This window comes from Echiichthys vipera (genome assembly GCF_963691815.1).
Source record: "Echiichthys vipera genome assembly, chromosome: X".
Lineage (NCBI taxonomy): Eukaryota > Metazoa > Chordata > Actinopteri > Perciformes > Trachinidae > Echiichthys > Echiichthys vipera.
Genome location: NC_139825.1, coordinates 29,954,721 through 29,977,887, shown reverse-complemented (window position 1 = coordinate 29,977,887; position 23,167 = coordinate 29,954,721). Strand labels below are relative to the sequence as shown.

At 41.1% G+C, this 23,167-nt stretch overlaps 1 protein-coding gene across 2 annotated transcripts in view; it reads right to left on the bottom strand.

The window, feature by feature from the left end:
• Positions 1 to 676: 676 nt before the first annotated feature.
• mdfi (MyoD family inhibitor) overlaps positions 677 to 23,167 on the bottom strand; it is a 33,524-nt gene continuing 11,033 nt past the window's right edge. The window contains exons 3-6 of one of the 2 annotated variants that reach the window (XM_083939795.1): positions 16,696 to 16,833; positions 6,928 to 7,284; positions 5,493 to 5,645; positions 677 to 3,441 (exon numbers count right to left, since the gene is read on the bottom strand). In XM_083939795.1, the coding sequence (XP_083795921.1) occupies positions 3,188 to 3,441; positions 5,493 to 5,645; positions 6,928 to 7,284; positions 16,696 to 16,833 (902 nt within the window). In that variant the 3' untranslated portion in view covers positions 677 to 3,187. The remainder of the gene's footprint in view (positions 3,442 to 5,492; positions 5,646 to 6,927; positions 7,285 to 16,695; positions 16,834 to 23,167) is intronic. The other variant, XM_083939796.1, reaches the window with a different exon arrangement.

Below are 23,167 nucleotides of genomic sequence, written 5' to 3'. Positions count from 1 at the left end.
CTTCCAAGACAGAAACTAACTTAGGTTTGCATATACACTGTGCAGTAAGGTGTTTGAATCTGGATAGAGTTTGCTTGCTTGACTGTGAATTGAATGTATGTATTTATATGCATTGAGAGGAGTGAGACACTTTTATGGTTAAAGACATATTATCCAACCTTAAATCAAGTGTAAACAGCTGTCATGCATGGGAGTAAAGGAATAACAAGTAAAGAGCAGCCATGGTAACTGATCTCTCCAGCTCACTGTTGGTAAATACATTTGAATTTGTGCACATAGAAAACACAGACAAGTAGATGAATTTGAGAAGAAAGCGATGATTAATTTTCAGATAAGCTGTATTCTTTCCTTGTTTTTAGTGGATGCATTTCTTAATAGTTGTGTAAGTGTGCCAAGCATTACAGGTGAGATGGTCAAATGTTTAAATATAATTTAAGCTGCATCTTAAATTTCTGTAGTTCAACACTGTTAAGGTGATGAATCATCTATTTCATCACATCAACATTTTTTAACAGGCCAGATTACAGTACAATAGGAGTATTTATCTAAGGCCATAATGCAATAAACCTCAATCTCAACCTCAAACCCTGCAAAAATTAAGAAAGAATGATACATGTAGCCTGGAGTTCACATTGTTTATTCAGTATTAAACTAAGACATTTTAATGTGACTTCCAGGACAGCAATTCAAATTGACATAAAATGGGGGTAGTGTAAACAAAATGACATTATAGTGGACTACAGTCTAAAACAATTGAGCTGGGCTAGGATAATAACTTCCAAAGTACTAGCAGAGGTGGCCAGCTCTTTAAATCAATATCCAAATTGCATCGCATAATAATGTAATAAATCCAAAGTCAACAGTTTCTGTAGTCAGGCTAATTCTAGCAACAAGACTGATAATACTGAGCATGGACAACATCGAAAGTAAACTTGCTTTCTTCCAGTTTTACCTTAATAGCTTGACTGAGTACAAGGGAAATATTTGGAGATGATATGATCATCTGTCTGGTAAAGACAGAACATTAAATCCATATCTCCAAACCATCTCTACAATCCAGACAGCGTCCTCTTCCCCCAGACCAACCAATCAGTGTTTTCTATCCCTTCAGACTACTACTACTACTATTAGTATTCTCTAACAAAGAATTTTACTACACCCATATTTTGTTTGTGACAAGGTTGGTCTGGTGATAAAGAACATGTCCATAGATGAAATGACATTGTAAGAATCTGTCTTGGAATATGTTGTAAACCCAAGCAAATGACATTGTTATTACATCTTTACAGGATATTATATAATCCAGTTCTCCCTTCATAAATCTCTCTGTACTATGTAGAAATTGCATTGTTTTCCAGGGCTCTCCAGGATTTTTTCTCAGTTGAGTTGGAACATGTGTCAACATTTGAAACATGTTCAATCTAATATAAACAGACATGAAGAGTCATAATAACATCTCAAGTTGCATTAGTTGATTTCCAACAACTTGCTTTTTCTGCTTCGATGTTGTCAGGTTGGGTAACAGCCTTAGTGTATATTCTTAATCAACAGTGTTATATTTCTGCCCTTAAAATAGGGTTTCATAAACCACAGCCACATTAGCATAGCAAAGACCCTTCAAAGTACAAGTAATTGTAGGTCTAAAAACCAAGATCCAGTAAGAGGAAAACTCTTTGGTATTTCAAAAAAGAAAGGATTGCACAAACAGTATTTGATCAGAGAGGAGAGAGATTTGTATCAAGTCATTTTAAAATGCACAACAGATCTAGGTGTCATCTCAAGAGGTATTGGGTTGGAAAAGGTATGCATATAAACATACCAGAGTGCAAGCCTGTTATCTAAAGCGTACCATTCATACGAGAAGCATATGGATCTAACTAAGCATAATATTGTGAGATTTTCACTCAAGGAATTAAATTAGATGTTGAGCAAAGTCTGCTTTACAGAGAGCCCGGTGAAACCCGATAACACAGAAATGTGATTTTCACATTAGAGGAGAAATGCAAATATCTTAACTAAAATCTACAAAACAAGGATTAATAGAGATTTGGTGAAGGCGTGGAATCTACTTGAAAATTCAGGCCTTAAGCTAAGCAAAGGCCATTTGTTCACATAGCAAGAATGACAAAGAAAAATGTAATAAAAAAGCGATGATGCCTTCCAATCTTCTACAAGTCCTTTACCATCTCTGATCATTCAGACGAGAAGGTATTTATTGAATGCAGCCAACGCCCCTCAAAAATAAACATTGTCAAAGTAAACAAGCTGTGAAACATTAAATGAGGAGAGACCTTTAATTAAGAACTCTCTCCCTTCACATGTTAAGAGTAGAGAATGTGTCCATGAAAGTTGCTATCAACCATTCGCATCACTTACTCATTTAATGGGACCCATCTTCGGGCTGATGCGCAACGCTCTCGTGATTCTTCTCTGAATAAGTCTGTTAAGTGAGATGCATATTAACAAAAGAAATTTGTCTGTAATATTGCCACAAGCCACCATTTATGTTTTCTCTATTTTGAACATTGCAACAAGAACAAAGACACTAGAGGATTCAACATCCTCCACTAAGTGTGTGCGTGTCACAAAGGCCACTGTATGCAATCAAAGACTTTAACCTTGCCAAGGACAGGAGTACAGACTACATTTCTACTGAGATCTGAGCATCCATTTTTCCATTATTCCGCTGCTCTTATCTACAGAAACACTAAAATCCGGTTAAATAGAGCCATTTTCTCATTTGCCTTTTGGAGGTCATTTTTCATGCATGGAGAACTCCAGTCATTCATACGGCACAAGGGGCTCCCTTTTAATAATAGCTTGTTCTGTGAGGGTCCAGAGGCCCGGCCTGGCAGACACTCAAGGACCACAACTGGAACTCACTTTGCACCATACATCCCGCTGTGTAGCAATGGACTAACAGCGAAGCCATCGTTTGATCAATATAAGAGGGAGAATTCACCAGGGACTGCTCTCAGCATCTTTGCAAGAAACAATGGACATATTGTGGAGTCAACTAGACCAGTCAATATTGTGTAAAACACAAAGCCCTGCCAACAAAGACTGTGCATAGCGCTTCTCAGCTCTGATAAGACACTGGTCAAAGTTGTTCCTGGGGCTTGTGGGAATGCGTAGCAGACATATACTATGCCAACCGTGGTGGTGGTGGTGGTGGTGGCTGGGGCCCTCAGGAGGAGAAACAAAGGCTGCAGCACTCCATGCAAATCTCCAGGCAGTCTGCAGACTCACAGCAGGCGTCGATGATGCCACAGTCCATGTCACAAGGCAGGTCACAGTCCCCGCACTCCTCCGACGCGCAGCAGCAGCAGAAACACGAGTCATCCCCCGCGCAGGAGCCACAGGTGGCACAGTCCAGCACGATGTTACACAGAGTTAGGAACTCACAAAAGAGGCAGGCCAGAATACAGTGAACACAGCAGTCTGCAGAGCAAGAGAGAAAGTGATTCAATATTCACAATTATTGTCTTATGTAACCAGTATGTATTTGAATCAGCTTTTCTTTTTACTGCTTTATCCAACATTTTCATTCTTTGCATGGCAACATAAAGACATTTACATGTCATGGCAATAAAGAATAAAAGAAGTTTGTTTGAAATACTTTGGCAGTGCAGTCACTGTGATAGATCAGAAATCAATAGACAAGATTGAGTAATTATTAATTCACAAGAAAACATTCTTCTTCATTTCCAGGCCAAAGACTAAAAGTCCAGTTTCAGACCAAAGATTTGAGATGAGACGTAAATGTTTTAAAAGGTTGTGTTCAAATGTTGTAGTGGTTCAAACTGGCCAGTCTCAGCTTGACTGAAGCCGGCTAACGGTGTTGCCTGTGACTTAGCTTGTCAAGCCGCCAGTGGCTGGCTTTAGAACGTAAGGCACGTCTGGTAAAGTCAGTTATGCACTGTCAGCTGTTCGAAATGGCAGAGTAAAGGCACAGTCACGCATACATGAATGCAGGCAACAGACCATTGCCTGCTGAAGCGATATTTTGTGCTGGTTAAAGTTCACCAACATTTGCTTTGCAGAAGTACTTTTTTTTCCGCCCCTTTGCCCACATAGAATGGAAGTGAACAGGAGGCAAATCTTCATCTTACCCATTTGTGACCTTGACTTTAGAGTGAGCTAGAGAGGGAAGGAAGAGAGGGAGCGCCATTATCAAGAACAAAGCAGTGAATAAAACATTATTTTTCCATTTCATCACTACTAGAAATACAACTGCACTATGCTCATTCATCTTTAGATGTTACAAATTATATCCAGCTACAAAAACAAAGCCTGTCAGGTGTCAGATGTTAGAACAGAAGCACAGAGAGACAATACACCGTCTCGTGTAGTCGCATTGGTGTAAATCGGCAGGCAGTAGCTCAGTCCATAGGTGACTTGGCTGGGTCGCCGGTTCGAGTCCCTGTGTGGACCATGAATGGAGCGTGGAGAGGTGCCAGTTCATCTCCTGGGCACTGCCGAGGTGCTGTTGAACAAGGCACTGGACCCCCAGTTGCTCGGGGCACTAAGCCATTGGCAGCCCCCTCGCTCTGACATCTCATAACAGAGTGAAAAAATTGAATTTCCCTTGCAGGAGAAATAAAAGGAATTCTTCTATTCTTCTTCTTCTTCTTTCAGAACGCTGCAGACCTTCACATTTCAAGCATTTCACAAATGTCTGGTCTAAACTGGGCTTAAGTTGTACTCCCTCCTGCCTTTTTGCCGAGTATTACAATATCCATGTCTGTGGAGACCTTCCCTCCCTAGATGTAAATAAGTCGCCATGGAAGTGACACTGCTGACAGTGGTTGGTCTGCCGGTCCAGATCGTCACTAACTGTTATGCTGCGTTCACTTCATCTCATCTCATCTTCATCCGCTTATCCGGGGTCGGGTCGCGGGGGCAGCAGCTTTAGCAGGGGACCCCAAACTTCCCTTTCCCGGGCCACATTAACCAGCTCTAACTGGGGGATCCCGAGGCGTTCCCAGGCCAGTGTGGAGATATAATCTCTCCACCTAGTCCTGGGTCTTCCCCGAGGCCCTTCTCCCAGCTGGACGTGCCTGGAACACCTCCCTAGGGAGGCGCCCAGGGGGCATCCTTACTAGATGCCCGAACCACCTCAACTGGCTCCTTTCAACGCTAAGGAGCAGCGGCTCTACTCCGAGTTCCTCACGGATGGCTGAACTTCTCACCCTATCTCTAAGGGAGACTCCAGCCACCCTCCTGAGAAAACCCATTTCGGCCGCTTGTACTCGCGACCTCGTACTTTCGGTCATGACCCAACTTTCATGACCATAGGTGAGGGTAGGAACGAAGATTGACCGGTAGATCGAGAGCTCTCTTTTCGTCACAACGGTGCGGTAGAGCGACTGCAACACCGCCCCCGCTGCTCCGATTCTCCGGCCAAACTCATGCTCCATCGTCCCCTCACTCGTGAACATGATCCCGAGGTACTTGAACTCCTTCACTTGGGGTAAGGACTCATTCCCTACCTGGAGTAAGCAATCCACCGGATTTCCTGCTAAGAGCCATGGCCTCAGATTTAGAGATGCTGATCCTCATCCCAGCCGTTTCACACTCGGCTGCGAACCGATCCAGTGAGTGCTGAAGGTCACTGACCGACGATGCCATCAGGACCACATCATCTGCAAAAAGCAGAGACGAGATCCTCAGCCCACCGAACTGCAACCCCTCCCCACCACGACTACGCCTTGAAATCCTGTCCATGAAAATCACGAACAGGATTGGTGACAAAGCGCACCCCTGGCGGAGGCCAACCCCCACCGGAAACGAATCCGACTTACTCCCGAGGATCCGGACACAGCTCTCACTTTGGGTGTACAGAGATTGGATGGCCCACAGAAGTGACCCCCTCACCCCATACTCCCGCAGCACCTCCCACAGTATCTCCCTAGGAACCCGGTCATATGCCTTCTCCAAATCCACAAAACACATGTAGACTGGATGAGCATACTCCCAGGCCCCCTCCAGGATCCTTGCGAGAATGAAGAGCTGGTCCGCTGCTGCGTTCACTTGTAATTGTAAATCGAGAACGTCGCAAGTCAGGCTTATAGTAAGGGCATAAGTATAATAGGAACGTGTGTATGAATTCAAGAGGGTAACATATAGGGGATGGACTGGATTTCAATAAATTACAAAAGAGCAAAAAAAAAAAACAGTCAACACACAGCGACTGCGAACATGACAAGATTGAGAGCCCTGACAGAACAGGCTCGCCTGCAGTTACATATTACTGCAAAAGAGCCCGCTACAAACAACTTATCTTAATTCTTACGGAGAAGAACCTTAAGGACTGCCAATGTCACCACATTTTTTTTTTTAATAGGGAAGTTAAAAGCAACAACAACAAAAACAAATTTCCAGTCTTGACAAATCTTTCTTGGTGAAATGGCTGTTATCATTACCTCTCTGCTCAACCACAGAACCACTCTCCCTTTTGTTTAACTATCAGTATTATGCACTCTGTACTTTTAAAAGGTGGCCTCTTTAACCATTGAACAGTTACCTTGAGTTGAAAATGAAACTATTATATAACTAAAGTATGACGGTTGCCATGGATCTTGCACACTTACTTTCAAAGAAACAAAAGTTGATACAACCACTCAAGCCATGACAAGAGGCGGTGGAACAAACCCACATTTCAAAGCAGGAGCCATTAAAGTAATGATGAGATATATATTTAGTTCTGTTGCTCCTATGTTTTTTGATTAATCCTTTTTGAGTATGTAGTTGGTAAAGATTGTGGAGCAACATACACTCGTTTGCTGCTTTTGCTCTGTATTATAAACCTTCAATGCTAATTTATAGCAAAAGGGATTTCTATTATTGTTTTTTGGGTCAAAGAAGATGTGCAAAGAATAATTCTGATCCTACCCACCAACCCCTCCGTCAGTTTCTGTATCTCACCGTCCTGTCCCTCTGTTGGAATCTGAGAACTGTTGCTCTTGGAGCTACTCTTGCTCCTCTTGCTGCTCTGGGAGGTGATTGAGGGGTTCGACCGCAGTTTCTTGGTGTGTTTGGGTCCCGCTGAAGAGGACGAGGAGGTGGATGAGCCGCCTTTTGGGAGGGAGCCCAGCTTAGGATGCTCATGGTGGCCCCCATTCCTGAGCCCGTTGGACTGGAGGGTGTGCGTGTGAGGCGTGTGCGTGTGATGCGGACAGTGCGTGATTGCATGGTGTTTGGCTCCGTTGCGTAGTTGGCCGCTGGGCTGTGTCCGACATGGCTGGGTATGGTGAATGGGCGTGGATCTGGCTGCTGGTTGAGCTGAGGAGGGAAAAAAGTAAATCATTTTTTTAAATCAATACAAATTTAAATTGATTTAGTGCAGTTCAGGTCATGGTTGATGTTCCTTTTATATGACGTGGTTGTTTTGTTCACGTCATATAAATCACAAAATTACCTCCACTATTAAGGTAACGTGTATTGTGTTGAATTGCACTAAAGTGAGGACAGATAATGAGGACCACATAATTATAACTGACATTTTGACTAAAAGTATTAATTGACAATGAATGTATTGATTACTATTAATGATTAATCAATCTAGAAAATTCCTGATGGTTATTAGATGAATCAAACTGAGCTCTTTTTGTGTTGTACTATACTGTTTGTCTGAACACTGTTCCTGTTATGTTGTTTTTGGTAAAGATGGATCATATGTGTCGATGAAGTCACTTATTCTTATTTAATGATAGATTTCACATTTTTTCCTCACATGTCCTTATGTACATTGCAGACACTGTTGGTAGCTTTAAAAAGAAACCTCCTTCAACATAGGTCTTGGCAATATGGCCAAAATATTCCATCCCAATATAGGAAATTTCAAATCTTTATAACAATATTTATCACAATATATACAACCCTCCTTCCAAAACCTTCTCAATGTCACTGACATTAGAGACAAAATCAGCTGCCCTCTTTTTGTGAATTTTTGAAGCTAAAATGAGGCCTCAGCAGTTGGAGTCATTTAGGGCATACTCACACTGTCCTTCCGTATTGCGACCCGGACTTTAGGGTACTTGTCCCCCCTCCCTCTCCCCCCCGCACCCCAGCCCCGTTTGTACTCACACTGCCAGGGCCGGCCAATGCTTCTTGCTGTCCATACGCCAGCACGCCGTAACACGTCACACGCATTGATCGCGTGTGTGTGGCTTTGTTTACAAATCTTTCCACAGACCTCAGAGTTTTTGTGCGTCTTGTCGACTGTTTTTGAATATATTCATCCGACCAAATCTGCAGTAAACACTCCACCTCCGCATCACACCAACGTGAACCTTTCACCGCCATTGTTGTTGTTGTTAAATGTCTGCGCATGGTCCGTCCTTCTATTTACATGTCCGAACAGGCGGACATACCGCTACTGCCGTAGGGCTCGTGCTCGTGCTCGCACACGTGCGCACGCTCGTGCTCGTACATGTGCAAACGGCTCCGCTAAAGCCCACCTCTTTCAAGCGGGCCGTGGACGGCCCGCTGGCCGCAGTTGTGCACGGAGCGGGTGCACTCACACTGCTTAAAGGTACTAGGCTTTAGCTGAAAAAACGGTTTTGGCCCCGTCCAGAAGGACAGTGTGAGTAGGCCCTCAAATCATATGGGTATCTTTTCATGGGGTTGCCTCAGACAGTTTCCTTGAGGAACTGCAGTGTAGGGACAGTATCAAAGAGTGAGAATTTGTACTAAAAATACTGTAACTTTGCTTGATTTCTCTCAGACTGCTGATATTAGCTTTGGTTGTACTTTGGAATACCTTTTTGCACTGAAATAGAGGATTTGGCCAGGATGGATAGGAGATACACTTTAGGTGACCAACAGTGCTTTTAATGTACACGACGGACATGTGAGCACTGTTGTAAGACAGACAAATAAAGCATTTTTATAAGATATATTATTGGGATTGAAATATGTATAAAGTCAGCCAACGTAAGTCGACTTGTACTGATGCCTGTGTCGTGAGGCAGAGGATCCGGGAAAGCGAGTCCAATTAAAAAGCCTACCCCAAAGGCGATAGCTCATGGGGAGAGCTATGTATTTACTGAACTGACCCCTGATCCTACTTGTCTAGACTCTTCCACAACTACAAAGAAACACTGGGGGGGCAGGATAAATGAAGAGAGGAAGAGGGGAGTGTTTGTCTCTGGAAAGCCTAACCTTTTACCTAATTTTTGGGAAGAAGAGAGCATGCCCATTTTGTTAATCTTGGCTCAATATACCACTTGGTATATTTTACCTTCAAGTGCTATTGAGTACTAACTACCCAGCTAGAGAGACAGAGGCAGAAAAGAACACTTTTTCTGCCAAACTAAACACACACCCTGAAAAGAAGAATAAAATGGGGGCCTGGTTTTTATATATTATGGTAGTATTTAATACCATTCTATTGAGGCCCTAAATATTTTCTTGACCTGAAAGCATCTGGTGTTGAGAGGTACAGAATTAACAGGGCAGGACACAAAAAATAAAAGCAGACACGCCATACCTCTCTCTCTCTCTCTCTTTCTCTCTCACACACACACACACACACACACACACACACACACACACACACACACACACACACACACACACACAGCGTTGCAATGGCAGGTAAACAGAGTGTTGTCCTGAGCTCTGGCTATGAAACACAACGGGCATAAAAGCGTCCGTTCCATAACTGCTCAGAGACAGATAACCCATCCAGGCCTGTTTTGATTGGCTGATGGCCGTGGTCATACAACCAATGCAGTGTTATTAAAGATTCTTTCATTCAGCGTTTTCTAACTTTGCTCCAGATGTTTGGCAGGCTGCAGGGCCAGTGTGTGTGTTTGCATTAGTGTGTAGGCGCGTATGCATGTGCAGGGCTAGAGAGAAGGAGCCACACTTTCTCCGTGTCCTCCATTTCTATCTCTCTTTCTTATTGCTCCCTTTTAGCCTTTTGCACAATACTATATTTTAACATTATGTGCTGGCCAGGATGTAGGTCGGTAAGAGAAGATGAGGATTAGAGAGAAGGGAGTGGAGGTGTGCACACTTTTTCAGAATTCCCTCTCGGTTTGTATTGTCCAGGGGATTGTGAGTTGTTGAGAAATTTATACTGCTTGCGAGTTTGTGGCGTATGTGTGTGTGTGTGTGTGTGTGTGTGTGTGAGTGTGTGTGAGTGTGTGTGTTTGTGTGTGTTTGTGTGTGTGTGTGTGTGTGTGTGTGTGTGTGTGTGTGTGTGTGTGTGTGTGTGTGTGTGTGTGTGTGTGTGTGTGTGTGTGTGTGTGTTTGTGTGTGTGAACACAGTACATAGGCGGATCTGGCAGGCAAACAGACAGACAGAGAGAGACAGGGAATCAGGACTGTCTCCAAACAGAGCTTGAGGTTAGGCCCACTCACACACACAAATATATGCATGCAAGGACATGCACGGACACACACTCATGCACATGCACACACACAGAAAAAAAACACAAGGTCTCTTTGTCTGAGATCAAGAAAGTAAGGGAGAAAGAAAGATGGAGTGAGAAAGAGAAAAAACAAAGTTGAAGAAATGGGTTGGTGCTTGTGCATATTTGGACCAGGAGGAAGCATGGGTGTGACTCATAAACACAATGATTCAGCAGTGGGAGCTTGTTAAAAATAACAGCAAATGAAGAGCCAAATGACTGTGGGATTAACATGATGAGACTGGGAAACCACAGAGCGTGTGTGTGTGGTGCTAACACAGCAGTGTTGGCCACTGGGGGTCATGTAACCTTTTATGATATGCGTATGTCTGTGCAGATATGTAGGGCCTGTGAGCGAGCATAAGTGAGTCACCATCAGTTGACAACACCCCCCATTCACACACCCTCCACCTCTTCCTTCTCTCCTGGCGTCTCTCAGCAACCCTATACTTACACACCTCCCTCCCAGACCAGAGATCTACTGTTCATCTCTCTCTCTCTCTCTACTTATCCTCTGCTGGAATGAGTCACGGGAATGACTCTAAACTCTGTCTGTCTTAATTCCAGCTGCATTATCCCACTGTCTCCTCTGGTGCAGTTTGTCTGTCTATGTAGGTCAAAGTGTTGAAATGTCTACTATACAACTATAGACATGAGATCAGTCATAAGAAACAGAAAAATGTTTTTTTTTTCATGAATCCAAATGAAACGTATGTACATAAATGCTTCCTTTTATTTTTGCATTATAAAGCACAACAGAGGCAGTATCTGAGTGTCCAACAGAACTATTTGCTGCTCACTATTAACACTGAAGAAGATTTTCATTTCATTTATTTTAATCTATTCATCCAAATCTTCCAGTGAATCCCTTCTTGGTTTTTTCTTGCATGGTAGCGTTGTTTTTCATTTTGAGCCAAAAGTGTGAGAACACAACAGCCAGCAACACTAATCCCTGAACTGAGGCATCAGCTAACCACTTCCTTCACACGTGACCCCTGTGAAATTACTGCCTACACAGTGTCAACATTACAGTATATGCAAAATATGTGTGTAATATATGTGTATACATTTAAATGTGACCAACAAAGAGAGAGTTAAGAGGAAGACAAGAGACACTGAAAGAATAGCAAAGAGAGGAACAGAGAGGGAAAACACAGTTACAGCACCATGACTGCTCTCTAATTAAAGGCAATGTCACAGTCCTGTTAGACTTCCCACCAACAACACACTGCACACTCCTCCCCTTTGATGACAAGATAATAACAAACAGCCCCAATCATTTCCGTTACACACGTCCATCATTCGCACATGCGCCTATCTGGTTTATGTTATGATCTCATGTACTGTAGTGAAAATAATTCAAATTAATAAAAAAATAAACAAGATGCAAGTGTCATAAATGCTACTGTGATCTTGTCAGTGATAAATTACATGTGTCATTGTTTCCTCTCGAGTCCAAAAGAGTGTAAGCCGTTAAACATCTGTGAACACGTGTAACCCGCTGTGGCTGTGGCTGTGACGTCAAAGACAGCAGTGTTTTCATGACATTATTGACAAGGAGTGTGTCTGTGTGTATAACACACACATATATGTCAACAGCTCTTTCTGCGCATTGTTCTTAGACAGCTTGTCATAGACCCAGGGCCGGACACATATTATAGCTCTGATGTCATCACTGCGAGAAGGAGCATACGGGATGAGCGCTTTTTTATGTTTTTGCTTCCGTTTCCTTGCCCTTTTCACTCGAAAACACACTCACACATGTCACACTGCCATGACTTCACCACAGACCTGAGTTACAGCTATTTTGTAATGTCTTCACGGTCGCTATGAAGCCGGACAAATAGATGATGATTGATTGACTGGTTGCAGATGACACAGGCCATATTTAAACTGCATTCAGGGAGAGACAAACATATACTTATGCAGGCAAGCATGCATATGCTGCATACTAACCTGAAAAAAGGGATAACGCCTAAAATTTTTCACTGTTTAGTTTGTGATTCAAGCCCCATGAACATGTGTGATTGTGTTAAGTTGTAGACGGAGGACGCTATGGATGAAGGGAGGAGGCACATGAGGGCAAATGGAAAGCCAATGAGGACTGTTCATGGCGGTACATTTTGTCTTTTTGTAGTAGTCTGTAGTTGCATAACCCTCCCTGCACAGCATATGGAGCTAACTGGTTTCATAGATTTTATTGGGATATAAAATAAAGCAGAGAGGGAGGGAGAGCGCGTGAGAAGAGAGAGAGGGGTGGTGGGGGTTAAAAATCTAATCCAAGCGTCTCAGTCTTCCAGCCTTGGCCTAAAATAGACAGCAGGCAGGATAGGTAGTGGCGGCATGGAGAAACCAGACATTCATACACCTACTCAACACGCACTGCATTCACCTACTTATCTGCTTCCTGATTGACCTGCTGGTCACTCAGTTATCGCAAACTAGCTATTACTTTGGGGCAGGTTTGTGTGTTTGTGCATGTCACCCATGGCTGGCCCTGGATTCCAGTAAAAAGTGTGAGTAGTTCTCTAACACACTCAGATTTCAGCTCCGTCTTCTCGCCCCCTCTGTTCCTCTTTTGATTACACCCTACCTGCTTTACTTTGACAGGAAGGACAGTAGGGAATTTACATTTTGACAGTGCTTTTAGTTTATTGGCCAAACAGCCAGACAAGTTAGCAAGAGTTTTATGGGTGTTTATTACTGTGAAGCTCGGTGAATAAATTACATAATTGAACTGGTCTGAGAATGAGGCTGAGATTCTTTCAAACTGGAGTGAAAGCAAGAAAAATATATGTGGTGGGATAATGACATAGGCTTCGAAACAGAGAGTTGGTGTGACTGCACAAGGAGAGTAAAAGAGAGTCTCTCTCGTTGGCTGAAATATGACCATGAGACTTGTAGAATGAGGGAGGGAAATGGGTGGTGGCAGCTAGTGATACGAGTCTGGGAGGACGACTTCCAGGTGTTGTGATGCTCCTCAACAGCGAATTGAGGTTTGAAAGGTGCTGATAAGCCGGGAGTGTAATGACTGGAAATGACTGGCGATGTTGGGAAGCAGTTTAGACCTGGACAGCTGAGTGTAAATGAAACACACACACACACACACACACATACACACACAATATGACCCATTCTCTCTTCTGTAACCTTCTTAAATCAGTATAGGAGCCAACTATAGTAGCAATTATATGTTTACAGCGATGAGACATGTTATTGGAGTTGATAGGTCAAAAACAGTTTCACAGTAGAATTAAGAGCCCAGCTTCTGGTTTCTGTTACAGAAGTAAGAAAACCTCATTGTTGCCGCTAAACTCATTAAAATAATGTCCTGTGTTACAACTTGGTTGCAGGAGTGAACGTTTCTAAAACTGTAGGCATGTATTTCACTAAAACAAATAGAGTATCATCTAACCCCGACATACACGTTAATGGAGAAAGAATACAAATTGTCAGCCAATATAAATATCTTGGGATAATAATAGATTCACAGCTTATTTTAAAGCCCATATTGACAAATTGTGTAAAATAATCAAGTTTAATCTAGCAAATTTCCGTGCAATTCGAAATGAAATGTCAACTGAAGCAGCAAAAATGTATTTGCATTTGATGATTTTCAGCCCCTTTAACTATTGCATGACCATCTGGTCAGAGTTAAAAAAAAAAAAACCATTGGAAATCTTGTACAAACAAGCACATTAAGTTTTGGATAAAAAACCTAGGCACTATCATCACTGTGCATTTTCATAAAACACATAGCATTTTAAATAGGGAAAGTTTTCACACATTTGCAGACTTAAAACTGACCTATAGAGTTCTGCATAAATTGGCACCAGATCCTCTGGCAGAGTTCATCAGCCAAAGAAACAGCCTTGAGCGTGTCACTCAAGGCTCTACCAGAGGTGACTGTTATAGTCCTCTGCGCAGGAGCACTTTCAGTAAGTCGGCCTGGTCAGTTAGGAGTGCAAATGTGTGGAACTCAGTACCTGAGGAGGTTAAACTGCTCACAACATACAAGGCCTTCACAAAAAAATTGAAAATGTGGCTTATCAACACCTACAGGTGCCAACACTAAGAGATAAGCATGTTGTGATGTTACTTTATGTTATGATAAAATGTTATGTTGTGATGTTGTATTTTTTCTTAATTGTATAGAAAGTGTTTGCATATGTATTATAGTGTACATGTGCTTTTTTCTTCTCTCTTTTTCACTTTCTTCCTTTTTAAATTGTAATTTTTATTGCCTTTTTACATCATGGCCAGGGAACTACAGATGAAAACTAGCCTTCTGGCTAATTCTGTTTTTTTTTAAACCATGTGTAATCATGTGTTTTATGAAATTACACTGTCCCATTTTAAATAAACTAATAAAAAAGAAAAAAAGAAAATCACACTGACATTTGTAATAACGCAAATGATAGATAGATATCTAGGCCTGGAAGAAAACCATGCTCAACTGTATGTTGTGTGGTTAAATCCACATGTCTATACAGGGATGGTTAGTTTTGACAAATTTAAGTAATATTGCTGTTTATTAAATATTTCTGTTCTTAGCAACCTTTACCAAACAACATTTCCCATAAGCCAAAGACTGTTATGGGTTAAACATGACAAGCCTGACAGACTGAAGCCAGCTGGGTGTTAAGCTATCTGAATAAACAGGGAGTGACAAATTGCATCAACATGATTTTACAGGCATTTTTGCCATTATCTTTCTTTTTTTCTTGACATGAGTTTGCCTTCATTTTACATAAGAGAGGCGATAGGAAATAAGGAATGAGACGGCAAACACCAGACTCGAACCAAGGATGTTGTGATAACTTGTGGTGTCCCGCCCCAAGTTAAACCATGTAATCTAGTTATTAGTTCCGATGTGGTAAGTTGTGCCAAGTAGCACCCCAGTTGGACCTTCTATGGAGTCGGCTAAAGTGCACCCAATCCACCTCCAAGAAGAATGCGGTGACGTCTCGCCAACTGCTGCCAATGCGTGGCTGTGACGACCCCCCTATTCCCCCCTGTGTAGCCGGTGTCATGTCTGTGCAAGGCACCAGAGTGAAAGATGTTTTTAAAAGTCTCTGTTAGTTCAGTTCTCAGTACTTTTCTAGCTCCTAACGGAATCTCTGTGGTTGTTTCCCTGTTTGTACCTTCAGATATTTGCTTTATTCTACTAAATCATCTTACTGCTGATGAAAACCAAGCTTTCCTGATTTTAGTTCTTCAAAATAACGGGGGACCTTTATCTCAAAGAATTTATAGGAAATCAATTGTGTTTATCCATTATTTTACAGTGGTTTTACACCTTTGTCCACTAGTCACTGCCATGTACCATATCAGCCTGCTGCTTAAGACAATTGTGTTACAGTTAAAGACACACCTTCAGGCGGACAGCCCTGTCGTAATGGAGATGCAAATCCCTGCCGTACTGGGCTGAATCATGGGCCAGCAAATGTGCTTGCAAAAACACTGTTGGTTGTACACCAGCATGTTTTAAACATCTGAAATTACAGCTAATACATTGGAAATCTGATGTTAGTTAGTGTGGGTATCATAGATCCATGGATAAAGAAAATAATGATGGGCTTTATTTTTTATGAAAGCTAACAAATGAATCATTGTTTAAATTCTAATAGCAAGTGCAACTCATCTACTGTATCTTAGAATACGCATGATGATCCCCAGAAACACATTTGAGTGCACTGAGTTACAGAAACTAGTGGAGGCAGCTGGATGTGACAGGATTTCAACTCTTATGACTATTTTGGGGTATTTCATTTGTTTTGACTGATATAGAGATGTCGAATGAACCCTAAATAATTGAAAGAGATTGCCAGTGACACTCTCACTTAGCGTTGTCATGGTGATACCCTAACAATCCCAGTCTCAACAACAAACAGATAGACAGAGAATAAAGTAAAAGAAAGTGTGAAAGAGACCGAAATGTGTTTCGTTTCAAGTGTGGTTTGGGTTTGGGATTTGGGAGCTTGTGTTCAGAAATCAGAAACTTAACCTACTTAGCTGACAATGTAGATATTTCTGTCTGTGTGTATCATTACCTGACCTATTTTTTCACGGTGTGCAAATGTATTTGTTAAAGGTCAGACAATGTGACTCATCAGACCAGTGATTGGTAATGGAAACAACACTCTCACCGGCCTCTGAGTGTGTCTCTATGTATTAATGTGTGTGTGTGTGTGTGTGTGTGTGTGTGTGTGTGTGTGTGTATGTGTGTGTGTGTGTGTGTGTGTGTGTGTGTGTGAAATTGCTATTTACTCACATGTGATACTCTTGCTCGGTGTTGTAAGCGTCGTGTGTGAGAGGCTGCTGCTCCACTTGTCTCCATCCTCACCTTGCAACCTTTCTGGGGTGCCATTTAACCTTAATATGAGGGGCTCAGTATAGATGTGGGCCACATCTAAAAAAATAAACAAAACACAATTATACACAATTAAAAAAATTGTTTTCATGAAGACCACAACGTTTTATGTTTATGTTAAGTTTATTTTTGAAGGTTTTGAGGTTCAGGTTCCCAGTTTTGATGAGTGAGTGGCTGCTTTCCATGAGGATATTATCAGGTATCAGCAGCAAGCTGTTTTCCCACTTGTACTGTAGTAAACTTGTCTACGCCCATGTCATTTCCCATCCACTAGCACTTAATTAATTTAAACTGAGTAGTTCTCCTGACTTCAACAAAGCAGAAGATTTTGTCTGTATGTGTGCGCTCTGTCCTGAGTTTACATCTGGAAGCAGTTAAATCTAAACCCTTGGGACTGTTTAGGGGTCTTGTGAAACCTGAAATCTGCGTGGGTCTATGTGTGTGCTGGGATGACTGTTAATGCTTGATCGTGGATGTATGTGCGTTTAAAATCAACACATAAGAGGACGTACACATTATATACATACAGTAAATACATGTCTTGGTGTTTTATGTGTTCACCGGTACCATGCAGTGCTCTAATAAAGCTGTTATTATGCACACACACACACACACACACACACACACACACACACACACACACACACACACACACACACACACACACACACACACACACACACACACACACACACACACACACATTTATCCATACATACACACTACACAGAGACCTTCAAAGCAGGGCAGACTTGGGCCTCTGAGAGGTGCAGACTCATTCCTGGGCAAATGGGAGCCAGCTGGGTTTGATAAACACACATACACACACAAACCAAACCGCGTCCTGTGCGTGGACTCAACACTTCCCGGCTATGTTTATTTACTCAATCCGTTCTCGCTCACTCCTCTATCTATGCTCTCTTTCCTGTCCCCTGCCTCTCGCGGTCTTCGTCTCAGGTTAACATTCCCTCTACACTCATACAAATAAATTCCTTCACATATTTGGCATAACTCTCCAAAGATAAATTCCCACTTTTACGTCGTAACATATATAATGTATATGCAAAGGTATCTTAGACTTAGACTTAGACTTCTCTTTATTAATCCTTTGGGATGACTCCTGCATGAGAGGACTCATCTCAGCTGTGGATAGAGTTTTTTGAGTGAAGTGAAAAAAATTCTTTAAAAATAATAGAGGTAGTTTATTTCAATGACAAGGTAGAAACAAAACTGACTTCTAGCATTAAGATGAGTAGTTGACAGAATCCAAGCCAACGCGGAAGTGCCAAAAACTGCAGTTCTTCCAATGGCCACTTGAGGCTGGCTTCAATTCAATAGTGAGTCAATCCCTATAGACCTCCATGTTAAAACAGCCAACTTTAGAGCAGAAATAAACATGTTTACAGCCTGTTACAAAAAACGGTTTTGGTCTATATAGCAAATTTCACTATTCATGACTACAACCACGCTCCATCTCATTGCTCATTTTGGATTAGCCGGGAGTTAGGAGACGTCAAGCGCTGCCAAGATGGCGATGGCAGGAGCTGCGAGACCGCGTCCACGTTTTTTAGTACAATCTAAGGTTTCGGTGTTCTTCCAATAACTTCTACATTGATCATTTGGACTGAAACACTTTGCGGTTCAGGCAGAAACGTGAAGTCATTACTATCACCAAGGTAAGACGCTCATCAGTTGATCTATACAAAGTGCCAAATAAAAATGCAAATCCAAATCAATTCACATGACAGAGCTATATTTTAAAATAAAGCTGAAATGAATACATGCATGTTACTCACAACTACAAAACGTAGTTTAATTGTTGAAGAGAGGACAATGTTGAAGAGAGGACTAGTTAAGTTCCCATTTACTAAGATATCACAATTTATAAGTTATAGTCTCTTCCAATAATCAAATGACAAAAAAGAAAAAAAGAAAAGAAAAAAGATTATCATACAGAATTGAGCAATCACGACTCAAATTAATCTGTGAAACCATTTCTATTTCAGAACTGCAACGGTATCAGAGTGTCAGAAAATATTCTGCAACTATTTTGATAAACAATCATTAAAATATTTTGATAAAGTTAAAATGTTCTGCTTTTGTCTGTTTTACATCATTGTAAATTACTGTAACTGATCAAAGCTACATATTTTGTGCACTTCTTGTCACAATGACTAACTAGCAGTAAGCCATGTCTGACAAAGTTAAAGATGCTGATATAATGAAGCCTCAAAACATGTTTTTAATAAATTCCATTAAACAGTGTGTGTAGTTATTTACGTGTTGTTTATAATGTGTGTCTGTAACAGGGACATAGACATAGAAGCAATAACTTGTGGCAGTTGTTTTTCATTTTGAATAAATAATTGACTATAGATGTCAATATGGCAATAATTCTGTTTTGGCAAACAAGAGCTGCTGCTCTTTTCTTCTTCTGTTTTTTGGTACCACGCACTGTTATACTTAATGCTAATGTTTGTAATTATGTATTGTTGAAGCAGGATGACTACAATATTACCAACCTTAGAAAACAAAGTGTGTCAACTTGTAGCCATTTTGTGTGTAATGGCATTTCTGTGCGTGTGAGGTTGGAGGAGACGTAAATAGGACCTGAGGGATGGGAAGAGCTTCCTGCTCTTCTGTTATAAGGTGGTAAACAAACCCCACACACATACCTGTACATACACACACACACACACACACACACACACACACACACACATGCACACACACACACACACATAAAACATAGTGCATACTGATACTCCAATGTTGCCTTCCTATATCTAGTATCAGCTCCTTCCACATACACGTATGCTTGTCTCTTGCACGTGGAAGCCATTTCTAAGCCCCATGTTGCATCCATTAGTCTCAATCAGCCAGCTTCAGATATGAAAGCCACTAGTGAGAACTGTTGCCCTGGACACCGCCAAATGTCTACTTTAGAGATATGTGTGTGTATTATAGGCTGTATATGTCATTGGCAAGCAGTATATGTCTCCTGTATATCACATCCTTTCAGCCATCCATTATTATTTTACTTTCTTATTATTACTTTGAATAACACTGAACGTTAAAAAGGTTCTAAAGAAAATCTATGCAAAAAGGTAATATATGTAAGTCCATTCATACATTTAGCATGAACAATACATTGAATCATGTATTTTTTATTATCTGTTTAAGCATCATGTTTAATACTCCTATAATCAGTTAGCCCATCAGAATCCATCAGTTACCTAATTGTTCATTGTTCTATGCAGCTGGTATCCATGTATCAAAATATTGAGGATGAATCATAAAAAAGTAATATTTCACCATGTGCTGGCGGGCAACAATTGTCTTAAATGAGTGTAGACAGTTGGCAGATTTTTGAAAATACCACGATCAAAAATATAATTCAAACAAAAAGTGCTCTAGGTGGCAATTTATCTGTTATACTCATCATGTTATTCTGGTCCCATTCTGTGGAAGCTGCTTTTGGGGGAAATTATGTCATTATCAAAAGCACAGGAGAGGTAAGCGTAAGCAAACTTTGGGAAAGGACAAGATGCTCTTCTTCAGTGTAAGGTCTGTGACTCCACAAAATAATTTCAAGAATCCATTATTGTTTCATCTGAAAGATATAGATTAAGCTAAACTAGCGAGACAACAGTTGCACAAACTTAGTAGCAGTAGTAGTAGTAGTAGTAGTAGTAGTAGTAGTAGAAGTCGTAGTAGAAGTAGTAGTAGTAGTAGTAGTAGTAGTAGTAGTAGTAGTAATAGTAATAATAGGAAGGATACAAGAGTATTCCTGCCCTTGTTGGAAAAATTAATGTTTAAGATATGCTATAAATATGTACACTTATCTGGATATCTGTAAAGCACCTGCACATTCAGACTGATTATGTGTTCCACCATCTGGTCAGCTTAACCACGTCCTTTTTCAGTACAGTAGTCTGTTATGTATTCTCATTTAGACTACAGCTGCCAATGAGGGTGCTATGGGTTAAAAGTCGGTATGTAGGTCTTGTGACTCAGTAAACGCTTTCCCTCTGGAAGCGCTCAAAGCTGCAATTGTTGGAGTAAAACACATCCCCACCAAACCCCTAGTGCCATCCAAGCAGGCCTTCAACCAATTGTGTGTTGGCATCAGCATCAAACCACCAAACCGCTCGACCTCAGAGCCATTTCTGAGATCTGAGAAAGATGAGCCTCTAATTCAAATCAGACCAGAGCAATCAAGAGCTGCTGAGGAGATCTGGCTGCGTGTTTACACATGTGAATGAGTATGTGTATTTGTTTGTGCACGCTTGGCTGTGTGTTCATGCATGTCTGTGTTCATGTATGTTTGTGATTTAGTATATGTACACGTGTCAGTGGCCCTGAAGGAGTGATCCAGAGGAATTTCAGTCTCTAGTAAACAAACAGTTAACTATTAAAACAAAAACATATGGATCACATAAGAGCAATGGTAAGCATAAATACCCAGACATGCACACACAGATCCGGGCTTTAAGCTGGCAAATGATGTGACATATCCTGAATCACCTGAAGGGGATCACAACCTGCTGTTCCTCTGGGTATGATTTCTGAGGGGGAGTGCTTAGCTGAATTTACCTTATGTCTTTTAAACTACCGTAACCCTGTTTCTACAGCTTCCCTTGTACTTCTCTAGGAGCACAGACTTTGAATGTGCAAACTAACGTCTCTTAGGTGTGTGCCTCCCTTTGGCACAGAAATACAGGACATATGCACCCCAAACGCCACGAACAGGAGCAAACAGGCATCCAAAATACACCAGATTACAAGTTAATAAAGTAAAACTTTCATCACATAGTGCAGTTAATCTGCAATTCTGATCAGTCTAGAAACTTAAACGGGCTTTACTCACCATTCACAGCACTTAATATAGCAGCAAACAAATATTTGCTATGCAAATGTATGGAGTAATGCCGTCCTGAGCAGAGAATGAAGTCACTCTCCCTCTATGTGTGTTATAATTTGAGTTTTTGACACAAGTACCTCATGCGTCAAAATGCTGGTATCTGAAGAGTTGAAGAACGGCTGGTGAGAACCATGTGGAGTATTATGAAATGTTGATATGAGAAGATAAGGTATATGTAATAAAAACTATAATATACAGTACATAATAATATAATCAACTGTATGATGTGAAAGGGATAATTTGGAGCGAGCAGGTCGTTATAGTGAATTCAAATATTGGGCTTTAATTTGCAATAATGACCCGCTCACTCTACATTATCTTGCTTATTACACTTCCACCTACTAAAGAAATCAATAATTTGACATAAAATTTCGATTTAAAAATGTTTTTGTTTTTTTAATTTAAAAGTGGTTCTCAAGAGTCTACGATCAGAACTCCTAGTGACTGTCTGCGATTCAGAAATAACTAATCTGACTTACCGACTGTACAGTGCTGCTATCCCCACTATTTATTTCACAAAGGATCCAGCATCCAGGGCTTAACACTGCAAAAGACGATTGTGCTTGCTTTAAAGAAATATAAACAAGTCAGTGTTGTTATCCCTATGTCAGAATTGATAACGTGTGTAGCCAAACCATACTCTAGACATATCACAGCATTGTGGAGAAATAACAGACAGTACCAATTTTTGCAATTCTTTGACATTTAATAGAGAAAATAATCAATGAACTGTAAAATCAATTAGCAGATCTATAGATAATACAAATAATTTTTACAGTTGTGAATTGCTTGAAAGTGCACTATTACAGACAGAAACTACTATACATAGAAACAATTGTGTGCACATATGCACACCCTGCTGACTCATCTCTAAAAAGATAGAGATAAGAGTTGAGAGAATTGGAAAGATGATACAATTAGACAAGGTGAAGAGCAACTGAGCAGAACAATGTTCAGCAGAGCGAAGTTAGTGGAGAGGACGCAGTAGCAGTTCTCTGGCCAGAAGTAATGACTGGAACTGATTGAAACCACACATAACCGCTGGGGTTCTGACCAGAACGAAGGAAAATACAAAGAATATATCTGTGTTTCCCTTAACAAATGCACACACACAGACACCATACGTGCACACACACAAAAAAAGGAAAGAAGAGGCAATTGTTTAGCTTTAATCCAGCCAAAAACACACACACACCCACAAACACACACACATTGAACAGAGGGGCTGTGAGAGTGCAGCACTGGAATATGTCCAAAATCAGAGATTATCGCTGCTGAGAGAATGAAGCAGTGTAAGCTCATTAAAGACAAAAACTGTCTGCTGTTGAACAGGCTTAAAGGGGAATTTAATTGTGTTACTTTTTCTCTGAGACTCCTCTGGTTTCCTGGGAAAATACAGCTGCTTTTGTTAACTGAATGCTATACTGCTGCATTAAGGAAACTAAGGAC